The sequence below is a fragment of the Gigantopelta aegis genome, chromosome 12 (genome assembly GCF_016097555.1).
Source record: "Gigantopelta aegis isolate Gae_Host chromosome 12, Gae_host_genome, whole genome shotgun sequence".
Lineage (NCBI taxonomy): Eukaryota > Metazoa > Mollusca > Gastropoda > Neomphalida > Peltospiridae > Gigantopelta > Gigantopelta aegis.
In genome coordinates this window covers 33,948,840-33,969,490 of record NC_054710.1, presented here as the reverse complement: position 1 = coordinate 33,969,490, position 20,651 = coordinate 33,948,840, and the positions used below count along the sequence as shown (strand labels likewise).

Here is a 20,651-nt window from a genome sequence, read left to right as displayed (position 1 = left end):
GGACATGTAAATACAACTGCATATAACAATTTATTATGTACTGTTAAGCAATGTGCATCTATAGTATTTTGAAAAATTAATACAGAAACACATAAAAAACACATTTTGAACATTAGAACTTTACATATTAACACCGAACTAGTTTAGTCTACATTTTTGTCATGAACAAATGGCACTATATACATTATTACTATTAGAGTTTGTTTATGTGTGACAACCACCGAAGAACTATATACATTACTATTATAGTGATACATCTCTGTGATTAATTCATGTGTGACAACTGATGAACTATATACATTATTACTATTAGAGTGAATACATCTTTGTGATTTCTTCATGTGTGACTACCACCTAGATACTATATATGTTACTACTATTAGAGTGAATACATCTCTGTGATTTCTTTGTGACAACCACCTAGATACTATATATGATTACTATAAGAGTGAATATATCTCTGTGATTTCTTCATGTGTGACAACCACCTAGACACTATATACATTACTACTATTAGAGTGAATACATCTCTGTGATTTCTTCGTGTGTGACAACTGATGAACTATATACATTATTACTATTAGAGTGAATACATCTCTGTGATTTCTTCATGTGTGACTACCACCTAGATACTATATATGTTACTACTATTAGAGTGAATACATCTCTGTGATTTCTTTGTGACAACCACCTAGATACTATATATGATTACTATAAGAGTGAATATATCTCTGTGATTTCTTCATGTGTGACAACCACCTAGACACTATATACATTACTACTATTTGAGTGAATACATCTCTGTGATTTCTTCGTGTGTGACAACCACCTAGACACTATATACATTATTACTATTCGAGTGAATATATCTCTGTGATTTCTTTGTGTGTTACAACCACCTAGACACTATATACATTACTACTATTAGAGTGAATACATCTCTGTGATTTCTTCGTGTGTGACAACCACCTAAATACTATATATGATTACTATTAGAGTGAATATATCTGTGATTTCTTCATGTGTGACAACCACCTAAATACTATATATGATTACTATTAGAGTGAATACATCTCTGTGATTTCTTCATGTGTGACAACCACCTAAATACTATATATGATTACTATTAGAGTGAATATATCTGTGATTTCTTTGTGTGTGACAACCACCTAGACACTATATACGTTACTACTATTAGAGTGAATATATCTGTGATTTCTTCATGTGTGACAACCACCTAGATACTATATATGTTACTACTATTAGAGTGAATACATCTCTGTGATTTCTCAGTGTGTGACAACCACCTAGACACTATATACGTTACTACTATTAGAGTGAATATATCTGTGATTTCTTCGTGTGTGACCACCACCTAGACACTATATACATTACTACTATTAGAGTGAATACATCTCTGTGATTTCTCAGTGTGTGACAACCACCTAGACACTATATACGTTACTACTATTAGAGTGAATATATCTGTGATTTCTTCATGTGTGACAACCACCTAGATACTATATATGTTACTACTATTAGAGTGAATATATCTCTGTGATTTCTTCATGTGTGACTACCACCTAGATACTATATATGTTACTACTATTAGAGTGAATATATCTCTGTAATTTCTTCATGTGTGACTATCACCTAGATACTATATATGTTAGTACTATTAGAGTGAATACATCTCTGTGATTTCTTCATGTGTAACTACCACCTAGATACTATATATGTTGTGGTTTTTTGTGTGTTTTTTCCAAATTTTTATTACCTCAGAAACCATTTGGTAATGTCAGGGTTGGGGGCCCTGAAGTCATTACTTACAGTACGAGTCTATAATACAACTACTTATAGGCCTATATGTCAGGGATCTATCCAGACATTCTCTGGTACACAAAAAGGTCCCCCTCCCAGAAGAAACAGGCATTGAAAATTCTCAATGTGCCTTCATTGTTTATTTTGTTTTCCCAATTTTATCTGCTATGGGCCCCTGGTGAAAAATCCTGGACAAATCCCTGCATGTACATATATAAATATGTATGTATAGAGGTTATTCTTAACAAGGGAATCAAAATGATGTGACGTGAATAACCTCTATTAAAAATAACCAATATACAATACCGTTACATTACAGGTTTCATATGGGCAGATACATTTTTTTTTTTAAAAGAGCGAATGTTCAAGTCAAGAAAGAGAGAGAGAGAGAAAAAAAAAAATAATAATAATAAAAAAAAAAAAAAAAAAAAAAAAAAAAAATAATAATAATAAAAGAGTAAAGAAAGAAAGAAGTGTTTTATTTAACGACGCACTCAACACATTTTATTTACGGTTATATGGCGTCAGACATATGGTTAAGGACCACACAGATTTTGAGAGGAAACCCGCTGTCGCCACTACATGGGCTACTCTTCCGATTGGCAGCAAGGGATCTTTTATTTACGCTTCCCACAGGCAGGATAGCACAAACCATGGCCTTTGTTGAACCAGTTATGGATCACTGGTCGGTGCAAGTGGTTTACACCTACCCATTGAGCCTTGCGGAGCACTCACTCAGGGTTTGGAGTCGGTATCTGGATTAAAAATCCCATGCCTCGACTGGGATCCGAACCCAGTACCTACCAGCCTGTAGACCGATGGCCTGCCACGACGCCACCGAGGCCGGTAAAAAAAAAAAGAGTAAAGAAGACAGATTTCCAAACTATAACCATTAACCATTAGTTTCAAAGAAAATTTGCCAAGGTCTCCAAACTTCTTCAAATTCACTGAACTGACATTTTTTATACAATATATATTTTTCAATTTGCAGTTTATCGTTTATTATATTTTGAAGTGCCTCAACATTTAGTCCAGACTTCTGAATTTTCATTCTATAAATGTAATATTTTACATTAATAATTAGCCAATTAATAAATCTGTATTTTTGATTTATAAGTCCAAACAAAACTATATTTTTGTCCAAATACTTACTTCTTTAATGTCTTCAGTTTTCTTTTTAAATGAAGAATAAGATATAGTTTTTGGGCTATCCTAATAATAAAACCAGAAGCAAAAATAAAAGAAGGAAGGAAATGTTTTATTTAACGACGCACTCAACACATTTTAATTACGGTTATATGGCGTCGGACATATAGTTAAGTACCACACAGATATAAAGAGAGGAAACCCGCTGTCACCACTTCATGGGCTACTATTTTCGATTAGCAGCAAGGGATCTTTTATATGCACCATCCCACACAGGATAACACATACCACGGCCTTTGATATACCAGTCGTGGTGCACTGGCTGGAGCGAGAAATAACCCAATGGGCCCACTGATCCCAAACCAAATAAAAGAGACATAACTTGAATATAGAGTTTTAAACGTTTTTCTGCCACCTAGACACTGCTTTGTTCCGTTACAATGCAGGGAGGAATGTTAGAAGCACGAGGGTGCTCCTCACCCCACCCCACCCCCTCCGTCAACATGACGAGCCCATTTTTAACTTGGAAATAGTGTGTTCATAATAATATTTTGTCGGTCACTGTACGAATAGGAAAGGTGGTCATATTTGTTTTAGAAGATGGGGCATTGCACAAAGAAAGTAAAATTTGTTTTATTTAACAACGCCACTAGAACACATTGATATTTTTTTTTATCTTATCATCGGCTGTTGGACTTCAAATATATGGTCATTCTGACACTGTTTTTTAGAGGAAACCCGCTGTCGCCACATAGGCTACTCTTTTACGACAGGCAGCAAGGGATCTTTTATTTCCGCTCCCCACAGGCATGATAGCACAAACCATGGCCTTTGTTGAACCAGTTATGGATCACTGGTCGGTGCAAGTGGTTTACACCTACCCATTGAGCCTTGCGGAGTGCACAAAGAATGGTTATAGACTTAATAACGATCGATTCTATGACAAAGCAACAAAACGAAACGTTGAATCGCTGGAGAACAGACGTTTGCTGCATGTCACTGCCAAACAAAGACATTATACCAGACAATATCCTTAACCATATGTCTGATGCTATAATTATAACCGTAGATAAAATGTGTTGAGTGCGTCGTTAAATAAAACATTTCCTTCCAGTTAGCGTACTTGCCATGTGTACTTGACCTCATTTTCAACAGTTAAAGGGACAGACCGTAGTTTCAACCCGTGAAAAGTAACACTAAGTTTAGTTAATCTACAAACCTGTAACACATTTGGATAAAGTTACAATTGAGTAAAACATGAGTCTGTGACTTTGAAATACCCTCTGAAAATAGAGTAAAACTCTACTCCACAACTGTAACTTCTCAGACGCACGTGCATTTTTAAAGATATGAGAAATGCATTTTGTGATATTAAAAACACCAGGATGACCAAAAATACTTCGAATGCATGGGAATTGATCATCTAAACCATAAAATCTAAGTAAAGTATAATTTCAGTTATCAAAAACGGTTCTAATAGTAAAAAATATGCCTTAGTTGTTAAACAATTAGGGTATGTCCCTTTAAGCCACGCACATGGCCAGGTGTCCTTTGCTGGACCAGGAATTCCCCATTAAACTTAATTTGAAAAAACCCATGTCTTGCCCAATCAGTCAGGGGCCAACCATTTAGAGGTTCTTTAGTTTATCTGCTGTTGGTAAAAAAAAAAATGTTTGTCCTACATTTATATTTTTTACATATTTAAATACATCATACCGAGGTGTATCTTTATGCTAAATATGAACAGTATACACCTCGGCATTAGCATCCGGGTTTTGGTTTTGTCTCCGGGTTACTTTCGGGCTCCGGGCTGTAAATTGGTCGACCGGTCTGGTCTGACACCATCGGTTTCTTCACCCTCCGACTCGCTATCCGTTTTTTCTTAAGTATCACTGTTGTAAGTAAATGTGTGTCTTTCTTCATTTACTAACAGCTCAAATTGATACGGCAAAACTTTTGCGAACGAACACTGTGCAAGTCTTAGATTCTTTATGAGTGGTACGTCATGTCATGTCATAGGGTTTTACGTGCACATTCAGAACAAGCTGTTGTAGCGCACGCCTGTCGTGGGCACAAGAGCCGGCCTTGGCCGGCTCCTCCGTCCATGACAGGAAAGGTGGGGGGAGGGGAGAGGAAGGACCGCCTGCACTGGCAGGTGCAAGGGAGTACCAGCAGCCCGATTAAATCGGTGGCAGGCGGGTGGGGGTGGTGGTGGTGCTATGGAATTTTGAATGGAGCCGTTAATGTCAAAGAGAAATGGTGCGCAATTTTGATTGAGGAAATTTGGCGCAATTTTGAACGGTCAGTCGAAAGGTAAATGGCTGAGCTAGCATAGGTTTTGATATTAGTGAGTCGAGAGTAGCTCGTTAATTATAGACCTTTATGTCGCTGGTTGTCTCCCTAGGTTCCCCATAGGGCCCTTATAAGGACCTGACCGCTTCTGGTCGTGGCATGACAACCCAGGGGAGACTCGTGCAATTGTGTATTTGGCAAGGCAGCTGTTCCGGGTTGGTCGGCATGATGTTTGTTAGCGTGGTCCTTTGTGTCCTTTTAGTGTCACCAAGTACAAGTTACACCAGCAGCAAGTATTTGGGGTTTGGGTAGGGGAGGCTGATATTCTTTTGTTCAGCTTCCCCCGGGTGCATTTGCAATTGTGTACTCGGAACCGGTATTCTTTTGTCTGGTTCCTTATTAGAGCAAGTGCTGGGCCATTAAATGGGTGCGGGTGCATTGTTATCATTAGTCAATGCACCCTGTGTACTGATGCGGTGAGCGTGTAGTCTGTGTGTGGTTTCTAGTTTTGTGTTAAGGTTGTATTTATTGTCTTAAGTCCCTATTCTAGCGTGTTCAACGGTCATTCATGACCACCCATCCCCCTCCATCTTTGTATAGCATTGAATACAATGACAGAGGGGGAGTTAGACTAATCTAGCTATCTAATTTGAAGGGTGAAACCCTTATAGTGTAGGTATTGGTTTAAAAAGCCTAATGCTTGACATACTTAACTTTATTACCAATGAATAAAAACGAGGTTAATAGTATCTAGTAGCAATTGTACAGGAGTATAGTTGACAGCTAAGTATAGTATAAGATTTTTGATTCCCGCCCCCTGGATAGATTATTTTATGAAGAAATGAAATGACTGAGGCGAAATGAACAATATCTATATGTTGGCAATCGTTTGTAGTATAGTATAATTTATTAGGCTTACTTGGTTTGTCTTTAGGTCTATCTTGTTTTCCTGCTTGCTATTTCCTCTGTTGTCCTAGTTGACTTACCTTAGTCAGCCAGGATTTCATGCATCAGTAATAAAGAACACGGTACAAGTGCAAAAGACACAACTGTGCAGTGACAGTGACACTGGTTTTTTACGTGCCTATATCCACAAAGGTTCAGGCACGCCCACCTCGGATTTAATCTCTGACTTCGCCAGTGACTTAACTCCGGGGCGGGGGGGGGGGGGGGGGGGGGGGATTGAGTTTGAGGTGGGCAGAATTTGGAAAATAGCCAGTTAGTAGAGTCTAGCGGGAACGCGGACCAAATAGCAGACACCAAGTGAGGCCGTGCTGTGATTGGCTGAATTTCAATTCCTTGGTGAAACCTGTCTTCTACCTAATTATAATGAGAAAATCTGCATCCAGCCATGTCCGGACTTTAAAATTAAACCCAAAAGTAGTTTTGACTGCTCGGCCTGAAAGTTTTTAAGGTGATTTGAGCAATTGAACGGGCGCCAAAGTAAAGTGCGTTGGACTATTTATAAAAAAATAAACATAGGAATTTAGAGCCACGGCCGCAAGTTTTAAAGTCCAACTAAGCCCAAAAACGGAGGTTACCTGTCCTAGATAAGGTTGACTAGGGGGAGGAGAGCCACACCCTCGTGTCCAAGTGGGGGATCAGCTGGTGGATATCTGGCTTCGCTAGCAGTCTAGAAATAGCAGGATACTGTTCGCTGAACACCTTCTTCATCAGGCGATGGATCGAAATGTTGTCCATTTCTGCAAACAGTAGAGCCTGGCTGTAGCGGCTGTCCAGATAGTGTGTTACACACACAGCTCTTCGTCCGTCCTTGAACGTCACTGGGTGCAGCTCGTACTCCCCCTGTCCGTCGGGCATGTCCTCAAAGTTCCTACATCTCGGAACCGTGAGGAGCTTTTTGGTGTCAAGAGACGTTCGAGATGAAGCAGTTGAGGTAGCGTCGATTCAGCTTCCCGTGCAGAGTCCAGGGTTCCATGGTATCTCCGGACTCTGCACCTTCGGGTGGTGGCTGTGGTTGTTTAGGCGGTGTCCTGGTGGTAGTGACCGCAATCGACGCTTCCGCCTTCCGCTTCCCAACGGCACCTTGACGGTCCTGCGTCTCAGTTGGTGTCACCGGTAGAGTTGGCGACATACCACTGGACGCAAGAGTAGCCCAAGATGAAGTGGGCCGCCGGGTCGGAGTTTCGCAGATTGCCGTGCTAGACTCCTTCGCTTGGGTCGTCTCTGAAGTAGAAGTTGGGCAGGTCGGGACCATTGTCTCTTCCTTCCTCTTCTTTGGTGAATCCGCAGGGTGCGGCGACGCAGAAGGAGCCGCTGCCGGTAGTTGAGCTACCGGGGTTGGCCCCCCCTGAACCGCTCCTGGCGGGTTTCTCCTCTTCCTCCATCTTGTCCTCCTCTTCTTCTGTGGTTCCGCGTCGCCGTACAACAACTGTGCAGTTTATTTACATGTGAGGTTTCTTGTTCGTGATTGGCTGGATTGGACCAATGAGAATGCTGCAAGAAAAAATGGTAATTAGTGGTGTCCTATCTTGTTTGTTTTTAAGGGCCACCAAAACATTTGGGAGTGGTATACACCAATTGCAGCACACGAGTTTCAGAACCTGAATAAATATTTACAGTAAGGTTAACAATGGTTATTAATTATTCGCTACCGTCCCGCCGTTGAACCCCGGGGTTGGAGTGCTTGTCGGTCATGTGCTTACGGTCGCTCTTCCCTCCCGGAGTTGTACAGGCGGGTGGTTTTGAATAATTGTTGTTTAATATTTTTATTTTATGCCAGCTATCTAGTTTAAGTATATGCTTCTACTTGTGTCGTTTCACCGTTCTCCCCTCGGATGGAATACATAGTCTGGTCGAGTGCGAAGGGTGGATGTTCCGCCAAGGGGTCACAGGTGTTACGATTTAAGTATTGTCATATCTAGTAGTTATTAATCACTCGCTACCGTCCCGCCGTTGATCTTGTGCTTAAGGTCGCTCTTCCATCCAAGAGATGTACAGGCGGGAGGTTTTGAGTAATTGTTAATTTATAGCTGCATTTATCAGCTAACTTGTTTAGGTATATGGTTGTACTTTTGTCGTTTCACCGTTCTCTCCCCGGGTTGGAATACCTAGTCTGTTCGAGTGCGTAGGGTGGATGTTCCTTCCAGGGAGTCACAGGTGTCATGAGTTAAGTAGTATACTAATTATTTATCTTAGTTATAGATCGCCACCTTCCCTCCGTTGGTCTCTCAGATTGGAGTGCGTGTCGATCGAGTGCAGAAGGTCGCTTTTCCCTCCAGGTGACGTATAGGCGGGTGGTTGCGATATTTTTCTAGTTTTAGCTTTTGACTAAATGACTTGCCAGGAGCCCAGTGGGTGCGCTACGGCTTCCCATCCTGCCTGCGATCGGTCGAATTGGTGGTTCGCGCCGATCGAACGCTGGCACGGCGGGTGGCACGTGGCTTTTATAATTTTGGTTTGGTGGACTGGACGAATTGGTATACTGCTGTGAAGGTTTTGGTTTTGAGGAATTTATTAGGGTTAAGCAAAAAATTAGGAGTAATTGTTTTATTGTGGTTGGCTTCGGTTATTGATTCTATCATTAGTTTTCTCTGGCTGTTGTGTAGCGTGCAATCCAGGAGGTAGTGTTTCATATCCTCCCGGGTGCCACATTCGCAGTCAGGATTTAGTTTGGTGAAAGAGCAGCTGTTGAGCTGTGAAGATTTACCTATGCGTAGTTTAGTGATTAGTTTATCCACATAAGTGTTTGGGTGTTTAGGTCGGATAGAGTTGACTAGTGGCTTGATGTTATAGTGCCATGTATTAGTTGATAGGTCCCAGTTTGCTTGCCGTTGATTAATGTAGTGTTTTCTTGCTTTTGACATTAGTTCTGATATTCCTAAAGGTAGTGCTGTAATTGTACTAGTGATTGAAAGTGCAGTTTTGGCTCCATTGTCAGCTATTTCATTGCCAATTATACCTACATGGGCTGGGACCCATTCGGATACTACTGTTAGATTAAGCTGGTTTATTTCTTGAAGTTTATTATGGATAGCTGCGAGGATATCTGGCCTGGTAGATTTATTAGTTTGAAGTGATTAGGGTATTGTTTATTTTTAATCCAGATTAGCGCTTCATAGATGGCTGTCAGTTCTGCTGTATAGACTGATAGATTATCTGACAGCCTGGCATATTTAACTAGTTTAGAGTGTTTGGATATTTTTTCTTCAACTATTGCGAAGCAAACCCTACCGTTATCTGGATTTTTTTAGCCATCCGTATAGATATGGATATGCTCAGGGTAGTTTTCATTAGCTGCGGCTTCAAACAGGACTTTCTTAAATGGTGAAAAGGGGGTTTGATCAGTAGCTTTTTTGATTAGGTATGGAGTGTGGCATTCCATTAGCTGGTTGAGTTGGTATAGTGCCACAGGTGTGTTATCAATTCCTACCTCTATTTCAAGTTTACTAGCCCTAGTGGCAAATGAATCATTAAGTTTTTTATTAGTTTTAAATTCTAGCCCTGGTTTTGCTATTATGGGGGGTAAGTTCCTGGACTGGGTGATGGTAGTTGAGATGTTGAATATTACGGCGGTATTTAAGTGGCATAATATTAAATTCAACTTCTAGGCTTTGGCCACTAGTATTAGCTGGAACTTTAGCTATTGTTCTAAGAGCTTGGTTTTGGATGATATCTAGTTTTTGCAGTAGCTTTGGGGGAGGCGCAACTGTAGGCTTTGGGCTCCATAGTCTATCCTGGAGAGTATACATGCTTTGTAAACCATAAGCATTGCCTCTGTTTACGCTCCCCAGCTGGTGCCTGAGATTGCTCTTAGTAAGTTTAGAGTATTTTTAGCTTGTCTGACGATATCATTAATATGATCACTAAAGGTTAGTTTTGAGTCGAAAGTGACTCCTAGGAATTTGAATTTGCTAACTCTTGGGATTGGCTTATTGTTTGAGTTTATTTGAAGGTTATCTGGCGAGTTGACTTTATTAAATAGCATACAAACTGTTTTAGTTTCAGATAATTTAATGCCCCAGTCCAGGGCCCATTTATTTAATTTGTTCATATCATCTTGCATTAAATTAAATAGGTTCTTAGTTACTCTGCCTGTGCGCCAGATGGCGCAGTCATCGGCAAACAATGCTGTGTTTAGTGGAGTGGTTGATTTAAGTTTACCTTTAGCATTAAGTGCTTTAGTTATGTCATTAATAAATATGTTAAATAAGGTTGGTGATAGGACCGAGCCTTGTGGTATTCCATTAATTATTTCGGTTTTATCTGAGTAGTGACCGTTTACTCTGACTGAGATTGATCTATTATGAATAAAATTATTGATGAAGTTAAACATATTGCCTTTAATTCCATTAGTTTGTAGTTTATTGAGTAGGCCTTGTTGCCATACCATATCAAATGCTTTTTCGATGTCAATGAATATTGCTAATACTTTATTAGATTTGCGAAAGGCGTCGTTGATACTATTTTGAAGTCTGACTATTTGGTCTATTGTTGAGTGTTTAGATCTAAATCCACTTTGTACATTTATAATTAGGTTATTCTCTAGTAAATAGTTATTTAGTCTTTTATTAATGATAGTCTCTAGCGTTTTACACATGTGGGACGTGAGTGTTATCGGCCTATAACTCCCCGGGAGGGAGTGGTCTTTTCCCGCTTTAGGGAGACTAAAGCATTCTGCGTGTTTCCATGCAGTGGGCATTTGGCCCTCCCTCCAGATTCGGTTAAAGAGCGATAACACTACCTCTAAGATTACGTCCGGCATGTGTTTGAGTAGTATATAGCTAACTTGGTCAGGCCCGGTGGCGGTACTTTTTTTTTGCTTTAAGAGCGGTTTTTAATTCTATCAGTGTTAATGGTTTATTAAATTCTAAGTTATCAGTGTTAGGATGGTTGGCTGTATTAGTATCGGTTGTTGGTAAAGAGTTATCTTTCTTAAGTTTATCAAAAAAAAATTTGGGAAAATTTTCATTACTGCTGTTTTTACTAAATGTTTTACTAAGAAGGTCAGCCTTTTGTTTATTAGTGGTTGCTGTTTTATGTTTTTGAAGGACTGTGGTGGCCGCGCGTTGTCCTTGTATAGCTTGAACTTTTTTCCACATTTCTCTAATGGAGGTTCTATTATTAATTTCACTGCAGAATGTCTGCCAGCTGGCCTGTTTAGCTTCTATGATAAGTTTACCTACTTCACTTTTGGCTATTTTGTACTTAGCATGATACTCTTGTTTACCTGGTTTTTTAAAAAGATTTTACGCATCCTGTTTCTGAAGCCGCATTTAGCTTTGATTTCATCCGTCCACCAACTAACTGGTTTATTTTTACTAGGTTGTTTGGTTTTAGGTATGTTTTTCTCTGCTATATTTATTATTTCATTTGTAAGTTTGGTGGTAGGGTCGTCGATACTTAGATTATTTTCTATTTTTATTTTGCTACAGTCGCTTGTAAAACCTGCCCAGTCGGCTTTACTGAATTTAAATTTAGGTATAAATTTTTCTTCTTCTGCATAATTCTCATTACATTTATAGCTGGTTAAGATAGGGAGGTGGTCGCTGTTAAGAGCATCGAGCACCTCCCATTGGGCGTTTGCACCTATGTTGTTAGAGGTTATAGTGAGGTCGATGGCAGATGTTGTTAGTGATTGGTCGTTATAGAAGGTTATACTGCCATCGTTGAGACATACTAGGTTGTGTGTGTTGATGAACTCTTCCAGTATGTTTCCCTGTGCGTCAGTGATGACCTCCCCACAGTGTGTTGTGACTATTAAAATCTCCTACCAGTATTAGATTATTGTTTGGTTTGATAAGTTTATTGTAATCTCTTAAAGTTAGCTGTTTATGGGCTGTTCCCGGTGGGCTATAGACATTAATTATGTCTATAGGCATTTTGTCGTTTAATATAGTAAGTCCTAGGACTTCTAAGTTGGTGTTAACAGATTCGTATTTAATTTCACTATGTGGTATATTACTTTTAATTAAGGTGGCTATTCCACCTCTAGTGCTATTTTCCCTATGTTTATAGTAGGTTGAGTAGCCTGGTATTTTAAATGTTTTAGGTTTTTTATTTTTATTTTTACTGGTGCCAGTCCCTAGCCAAGTTTCTTGCAGGCAAATAATATCTGGCTTGATATTACTAGTGCTAATGAGTTGTATGAGTTCGACATCATGTCCCACTGAATGGAGACCTTTGGCGTTCCATTGGAGAACGTTGAGGCCCTTATTTCCTATGTTTAGGTTTTTAGCGGGGGCGTATGGAGACTTATCTCCCATGGCCCAGACCCGAATATTGAGGGGTTTTTTTGTTGTTGTTTTAATTTTTATAAGTTGGTTGAGTTAAGGTTATTTTCAATTAGTGCTATTTTAGTAACTAAGGTTTCTATGACTAATTTAAGTTGGTTGACCTCTTGGTTGGCTGAAGTTTTAAGTTTCTCAGCGTATGAGCAGCCTGCTGTGACTGCGGTTGCTGGCCTTATCGTTGTAGGTTTTTTGCTGCTGGTGGGCGAACTATCTGGTTTACGGGTATTTAATTGGCGGAGCACCTTTTGGTAGTGGTGGCACCAGGTATCATGAGCCATATGGCGGCTGAGGCAGTTAGGGCACTGCATCGGCCTTGTACAGGGGGAGTTCCGGGAGCTCCTCTCATGTTTCTGCCCACACCTGTGGCAGGTGGGGAGTTCTTTATGGTGGCGGCATTTAGCCGCACCGTGTCCCCATTGCTGACAATGTTAACACTTGCTCGGTTTCCTTTCAAATGGAATGAGCTGGTGAATCCTATCATTAATTTTGATGGTTGGTCTCTCTGACTTTGGTTTAGCAAGGAGCTGAACATAGCCGTTGGACCAAGTGGTTGCTTCCTGAATGCCGAGTTCGGAGTTGTTTTCTTTTAGTGTTTGAGCAGAGGTGGTTTCGGCCGGCAGTGGATATAGTTTCACTATCCACTTTGTTGCAGCAGCTGGTTGGACGGCCGGTCTGGCAGAGTGCCCTACCGGTCGTGTGTGGGTTGTATTTTCACATTGAAGCTGTGGTTGGCTTCTATTTTTACCTGATATACAAGGAATTTCCTTGTAAAACGGTCCCGAGCTTTTGGGTGCTGGTCCACCATTTTTGGGCACTCCAGCTGATTGTTTATTGTTAGCTACCCTAGCTTTTTTAGTGGGGGTTCGCTCCCTTTTAGGAAGGTGCTAGCCCCTTTAGTTTGTTTATTTTCTGGGCTCCTGACTTTACGCTTATTTCTAACTACAGCCCTGAAGGGGGTGAAAGTGATGGGTGTGGTAGTAGTTACCACTGTGGTTGACTTAGTTACCGGGCTGGTGTTTATACTCTCTTTGTTAATCTGCCCCGAGTGGGCGTTTCCTGTCTCTTTCCTAATCGGTTTATCTTTTTTGCTAGTCATGGCGGACGCTGTTGATTTGATGGCCTCAGACCACAATTAATTTCACTATGTATTCTCATGTAGCCCCAGTGGCTGTAGCACTTTTATTAATTTCACCAGGCCATTAGCATTTCACAGGAAACATTACCTGCCTGGGCGCAATGAACACTCAAAAGGACGACCTCTGTTGTCCAGCGCTTTTCCGCGTTATATCAATGTAAACAAACACACGTGGGCTAAGGGACCGAATCACACCCATTTCTGTGCATTTTACACAAATTTTGCATGACTTCAATGTGCTCTGGGGAACATTATGCAGTATCCAGTGTAAACCAAGTGCACATATTCACTAACTGCATCCTCTTACCTGTCAAACCCAGTGTAACAATCCAGTATACAAAGCAGCTCCCCAGCCATTAATCACATGACAAGAAAACTATATTTTCTCGCATTAGTTTCCGTATTTTGGAGATACAACTCCACGACAATAACAAGTCGGAAGAAACCGGGCCAGAATGCATCACAAGCTATAGGACTTGCGTGTGAAACAATGACTGAAAGAAAATTCATTGTAAGTGCCTGCTTCCAGAAGAAACTTTGTTGGACCGGAGCCTGGTTAAGAAACAAAGGTATTCATGTGACGTGTCCCGGTGGTCATCCTGACTGCACAGCAAACTTGCCGCCATTTGCTCCGCTGTCGGAATACGAGATGGGAAAAGATATCGGAACACACTTGGCTCTACAAGGTATTCTCATAAAATACGTCACAACAGATGGATGGAGATTCCAGATCATCTGCTGGAGTTGATAGTGCTTTGAAACTTCTAGCTCCAATGTGGAAAGTGCAGCAGCTAGCTGATCCAACCCACTTAGGACAGAGTCAATTTCGTAAGTGTTACAAAGCTAACTTCAGTCCCGACATGTTTGCTGGGTCCACCCGTGAACAAAAGCGTGAAGCACAGAAGGCAGGATATGAAAGCAAGGTGCAGTTTAATTCTTAAAGAACTGATGAAACTACACACTGGTAATATCGGTGTACTGAAACGAAACTTACCAAAGGTCCTGCAATCGATACTTTCGTGCTACGGTGGTGACTGTTCAAAGTGTTCGCGGTACTCGGTCGTCTGCAGTGGAGGAATAACGAACAACTGGTGGCACCGATCCATGTTCCTGGGTACAGACAGAATCACAGAGCTGAACATGAATGAAAATGACAAAATGTTAGTACTGGAACTTCTGAAGACTAAACTAAGTATTTCAGCTGTAGAACAAATGAAACTATACAGACACACAGAAATGTGAGGCTGCGAACCGTTCTCTCAGTGTTTCCTTACCTAAGAATGTGAACTATTCACGAACGATGACTGGGAGAGCTGCATCCACCATCCACAGGCTGAACAACGTCCCAGGAACATCGATGATAGAAAAGTGCAAGTACTGTGGCATCGAACTGTCAGCTCGGGTGAGGCGTTCACTGCGTCAGATGGACAAAGAGTCGGACTATCAAAAAAGATATCAAAACAATCCACAGGTGGTTAAAAGGCACTTAGTCCAGCAAGGAAGTAAAATTAGAGATCACTTACGATATAAACATTTGCACAGAGATCAACAAGCTGACTACAAGAAAGGATTATTAGATATTGACAGTCAAAGAGCAGACAGCTCCTGTCACCACAGTTATTCAAAGTAATTTTTGTCACAAACTTTCAAGTGATACATATAATATAGGAACTATCAGTTTGCATGATAGCATTTCTGCTGTGGACATGAACCCTAGACATTGAAGATTGACTTTAAACAATAAAAAATAGTAATGTCAATAAATGTATGCTTTTGAATAAATGTATCATGTGATATTTATATGTGATTTTATGACATAGAATATTTCTTTAAATTAACCTTTGTTATTGTTTTACATTCTTATATGTTATGCATTCTGAGATCCAAGAGGCAGGGTGGTGTATTGTCCATGTCCCTGACAGACATCCCTGTTCACACATTGTATGCGCGAGCTGTTAATTGCATGTGGCTCAGCAGATAAGTGATCTTTAAACATACAAAGACGGTTATGGCACAGGTGACTGATGTCACTGCCATCTATGTCCATCTCCTTATTAAAGACCATGAAACTTAATCTGTGAGCATTTACTGTACGATACTGGCCTGTGATTGGTGATTTAAACTTAATAGCACCATATCCATTTGGTCTGGGAGGCCCATTCCATATTATACATTCACCATTTGGCCCAGGATCACATTTTGAAAAAATTACCCTCTGGTATTTTTGAAAAAAAAGCCCCCATTTTGACTTATTCAGTTAGCCTTAATACTCAAAGTGAGGCTGTCACAGGGTGTAGGGATACATTCTGATTGAAAAGAATTACCTATGACCTGATAACAGGTACCATGCAGGCTGAATCATGTTATAATTTGTGAAATTACAAATTTTGAAAATATTAATATAATAAAATTTAATTTAATTGAAAGAAAAAAAATATTCATCACCCAAACTGATAAGTTTCAGATTTCCACCTATCTGGACAATTAGCATGTACATTTTGAGTCCTGTAACTGTCACAGTTACCTCACAATTAGGTATCAAAGTGTGTCACCCTGTGTCAAACATCCTACTATATCAGGCCTCAGACCACAATTAATTTCACTATGTATTCTCATGTAGCCCCAGTGGCTGTAGCACTTTTATTAATTTCACCAGGCCATTATCATTTCACAGGAAACATTACCGGCCTGGGCCCAATGAACACTCAAAAGGACGACCTCTGTTGTCCAGCTCTTTTCCGCGTTATATCAATGTAAACAAACACACGTGGGCTAAGGGACCGAATCACACCCATTACTGTGCATTCTACACAAATTTTGCATGACTTCAATGTGCTCTGGGGGACATTATGCAGTATCCAGTGTAAACCAAGTGCACATATTCACTAACTGCATCCTCTTACCTGTCAAACCCAGTGTAACAATCCAGTATACAAAGCAGCTCCCCAGCCATTAATCACATAACAAGAAAACTATATTTTTTCGCATTAGTTTCCGTATTTTGGAGATATAACTCCACGACAATAACAAGTCGGAAGAAACCAGGCCAGAATGCATCACAAGCTATAGGACTTGCGTGTGAAACAATGACTGAAAGAAAATTCATTGTAAGTGCCTGCTTCCAGAATAAACTTTGTTGGACCGGAGCCTGGTTAAGAAACAAAGGTATTCATGTGATGTGTCCCGCTGGTCATCCTGACTGCACAGCAAACTTGCCGCCATTTGCTCCGCTGTCGGAATACGAGATGGGAAAAGATATCGCAACACACTTGGCTCTACAAGGTATTCTCATAAAATACGTCACAACAGATGAATGGAGATTCCAGATCATCTGCTGGAGTTGATAGTGCTTTGAAACTTCTAGATCCAATGTGGAAAGTGCAGCAGCTAGCTGATCCAATCCACTTAGGTCAGAGTCAGTTTCGTAAGTGTTACAAAGCTAACTTCAGTCCCGACATGTTTACTGGGTCCACCCGTGAACAAAAGCGTGAAGCACAGAAGGTATTCAGCCAGGATATGAAAGCAAGGTGCAGTTTAATTATTAAAGAACTGATGAAACTACACACTGGTAATATCGGTGTACTGAAACGAAACTTACCAAAGGTCATGCAATCAACACTTTCGTGCTACAGTGGTGACTGTTCAAAGTGTTCGCGGTACTCGGTCGTCTGCAGTGGAGGAATAACGAACAACTGGTGGCACCGATCCATGTTCCTGGGTACACACAGAATCACAGCTGAATATGAATGAAAATGACAAAATGTTAGTACTGGAACTTCTGAAGATTAAACTAAGTATTTCAGCTGTAGAGCAAATGAAACTGTATACAGACACACAGAAATGTGAGGCTGCGAACCGTTCTCTCAGTGTTTCCTTACCTAAGAATGTGAACTATTCACGAACGATGACTGGGAGAGCTGCATCCACCATCCACAGGCTGAACAACGCCCCAGGAACATCGATGATAGAAAAGTGCAAGTACTGTGGCATCGAACTGTCAGCTCGGGTGAGGCGTTCACTGCGTCAGATGGACAAAGAGTCGGACTATCAAAAAAGATATCAAAACAATCCACAGGTGGTTAAAAGGCACAGTCAAAGAGCAGACAACTCCTGTGACCACAGTTATTCAAAGTAATTTTTGTCACAAACTTTCAAGTGATACATATAATATAGGAACTATCAGTTTGCATGATAGCATTTCTGCTGTGGATATGAACCCTAGACATTGAAGATTGACTTTAAACAATAAAAAATAGTAATGTCAATAAATGTATGCTTTTGAATAAATGTATCATGTGATATTTATATGTGATTTTATGACATAAAATATTTCTTTAAATTAACCTTTGTTATTGTTTTACATTCTTATATGTTATGCATTCTGAGATGCAAGAGGCGGGGGGTGGGGTGGGGGGTGTATTGTCCATGTCCCTGACAGACATCCCTGTTCACACATTGTATGCGCGAGCTGTTAATTGCATGTGGCTCAGCAGATAAGTGATCTTTAAACATACAAAGACGGTTATGGCACAGGTGACTGATGTCACTGCCATCTATGTCCATCTCCTTATTAAAGACCATGAAACTTAATCTGTGAGCATTTACTGTACGATACTGGCCTGTGATTGGTGATTTGAACTTAATAGCACCATATATATTTGGTCTGGGAGGCCCATTCCATATTATACATTCACCATTTGGCCCAGGATCACATTTTGAAAAAATTACCCTCTGGTATTTTTGAAAAAAAGCCTCCATTTTGACTTGTTCAGTTAGCCTTAATACTCAAAGTGAGGCTGTCACAGGGTGTAGGGATACATTCTGATTGAAAAGAATGACCTATGACCTGATACAGGTACACTGCAGGCTGAATCATGTTATAATTTGTGAAATTACAAATTTTGAAAATATTAATATAATAAAATTTAATTTAATTGAAAGAAAAAAAATATTCATCACCCAAACTGATAAGTTTCAGATTTCCACCTATCTGGACAATTAACACGTACATTTTGAGTCCTGTAACTGTCATCATTCCCCATAAGAACAGACATCGCTAGTGCAGAGAGGTCAGCATCTACAGGCTTCGAGCTGATCGAGTTTAGAGTTGGGGAACTTTCGGATCTAGATGTGTCTGACATTGCGGAGTCTGAAGATGTTGATTCTTTGATATTGGCAGTGTCATTGACTAATTCTTTGTCAAATGAATCAACAGACGGGCCTGTAGGACTAGACAATTTGTGGTTTGATTTGGATGTATGTGGTTGTGGAAGAGGTTTATCAAATGCCAAAGATGGTGCAAAAAGGGATTCTGAGACGGCCTTTGGGTTAAGTGGATAAATGCTGGTGGAGCGAAAGCCTGCTGTGATGTTTTCACAAGTAATACCGTCATCCCATGCTTTCTGGAAAATACGTGGCCAAGTTGCTTTATTAATAACATGTGACGGATGTTCGGAAAGGAAGTTCTGTTATATGCCTTAGAAAAAGGGTGCAATGCATGTGTGGTGTGGGGTGGCAAAGCCAATATTGAAATGTTCTCGTCTGCTGCATTTTCAAGCAAGCCAATTACCTCATGGGAACTATGGGTGTCAAGGATCAAGAGCTGTGGCTGCTCAGGGCCACAGTGCTTGAGAAATACTTCCCGGAACCATTCCTCCCCAATGACATCACACATCCACGCCCTCTCTTGATAAGTCCAAAAAGTCCCCTCTGGAGCATCAAGAGTGGCAAAAGGACGGAGTGATGTTTCGGTTTTCCCCTTGCAAACACACATGGGAGGCATTGCCTGACCACATGCATTTACGCATGCTAACACAGTAATATTCTCCCTAGAGTTTGAAACCCTGCTCGTTACATTACGTTTCCCTTTTGCTGAACATATGTGTACTGGGGTGTGCTCGAACTGTTTTCCAGTCTCATCTAAATTCCAAATGAGATGGGGCTTTTTTGTAATGTCAAGAGTATTCATGACAGTACTTAGCTCATCAAAATATTTTTCAACAACAGGGCGGTTAAGCATTCTAGCAGGAGAAGTTGTCAACTTCTCGGGCTTTCTAAGTACAAGCTCTGGGTGGCACATTTTAAAACCCTGCCACCAATCATCCCCGGGGCAACCATTTTTAAAAGGGGTCTTAATTTTCAAAGATGTACAAAGGCGGAACACTTTAAGCAGCAGTTGTTTTTTGCTGATGCCGAAACCTTTGTTGGCAGCTTCTATGACCTTCTTTACCAGAGCTTCTTCAATCTTTGGTGGCAGAACAGGCGGTCTTCCAAGCCTCGAACCACTTGCATATCGGCCGCAAACGTGGTCGATGATAGTTGTTTTAGGGACTCCAAACACTTTGCTTGCTTTTTTATATCCCATCAACCGGGTTCGCACCGCGGTCACTGCATCATCCAAATTCTTTTGATCGTATGGCATAGTTTTATTTGGTACTATATCCTATTAAATTAAATTAAATTAACCGAAATTAGGCCTACTGATAAAATCTTTAATTTTGTTGTTATTGTTGTTGCTGTTGTTTAATATGTTAATATGCTTGTCTGAGGTGTTTGAGTCTCAGGATCAAATCACATCCGTGGACCTGTCCAACTGATTGACTTTTGCTTTGTTTTGTTCCAACCAGTGCATCACGACTGGTATATCAAAGACCGTGGTATGTGCTGTCCTGTCTGTGTGAACGTGCATGTAAAAGAGCTCTTGCAGCTAATGGAATAATGTAGGTTTCCTCTGATGACTACGCGTCAGAATTAAGCTTAGCAAATGTTTTACTGCCATTAGCAGATTATTAATTAATCAATGTACTCTAGTGGTGTCGTTAAACAAAACAATCTTTCACTTTTTGTTTAATGGACTTAGGGATCGTTTTTTCGTTGTTGTTTTTTTGTGTTTTGTTTTTGTTTTTAAATGTATGTAATTTATAGACATTGTATAAGCTTTTCTTGTGTTGATTTACTTGAAATTCCTCAGTGTTGTGCATATATTATTAACTATAACTGACCTC

The 20,651-nt window shown here is 40.3% G+C and overlaps 2 protein-coding genes across 2 annotated transcripts; one reads left to right on the top strand and one right to left on the bottom strand.

Annotated features, from left to right (window-relative positions):
* Nucleotides 1-16,956: 16,956 nt before the first annotated feature.
* Nucleotides 16,957-17,782, top strand: LOC121386780. The gene is made up of 2 exons (XM_041517795.1): nucleotides 16,957-17,380; nucleotides 17,526-17,782. Exons 1-2 carry the CDS (start codon nucleotides 16,957-16,959, stop codon nucleotides 17,780-17,782), a joined length of 681 nt encoding a protein of 226 aa, XP_041373729.1.
* Nucleotides 17,783-18,415: 633 nt separating this feature from the next.
* On the bottom strand, nucleotides 18,416-20,068 carry LOC121386014 (jerky protein homolog-like). Its single transcript, XM_041516809.1, has 2 exons — nucleotides 19,217-20,068; nucleotides 18,416-18,514 (listed from the first exon to the last, which is right to left on the bottom strand). The coding sequence occupies exons 1-2, from the start codon at nucleotides 20,066-20,068 to the stop codon at nucleotides 18,416-18,418; spliced, it is 951 nt and encodes a 316-aa protein (XP_041372743.1).
* Nucleotides 20,069-20,651: the final 583 nt, after the last annotated feature.

What these genes read in the sequence shown, in the direction of transcription:
- LOC121386014 (XM_041516809.1), bottom strand. Translation starts at nt 20,068, where the DNA reads ATGCCATACGATCAAAAGAATTTGGATGATGCAGTGACCGCGGTGCGA. An exon ending in ACACCCATAGTTCCCATGAG is followed by an intron (nt 18,515 to 19,216) that starts GTAATTGGCTTG and finishes AACATGATTCAG; the next exon opens with CCTGCAGTGTACCTGTATCA.
- LOC121386780 (XM_041517795.1), top strand. Translation starts at nt 16,957, where the DNA reads ATGAATGGAGATTCCAGATCATCTGCTGGAGTTGATAGTGCTTTGAAA. An exon ending in CCTGGGTACACACAGAATCA is followed by an intron (nt 17,381 to 17,525) that starts CAGCTGAATATG and finishes GTGTTTCCTTAC; the next exon opens with CTAAGAATGTGAACTATTCA.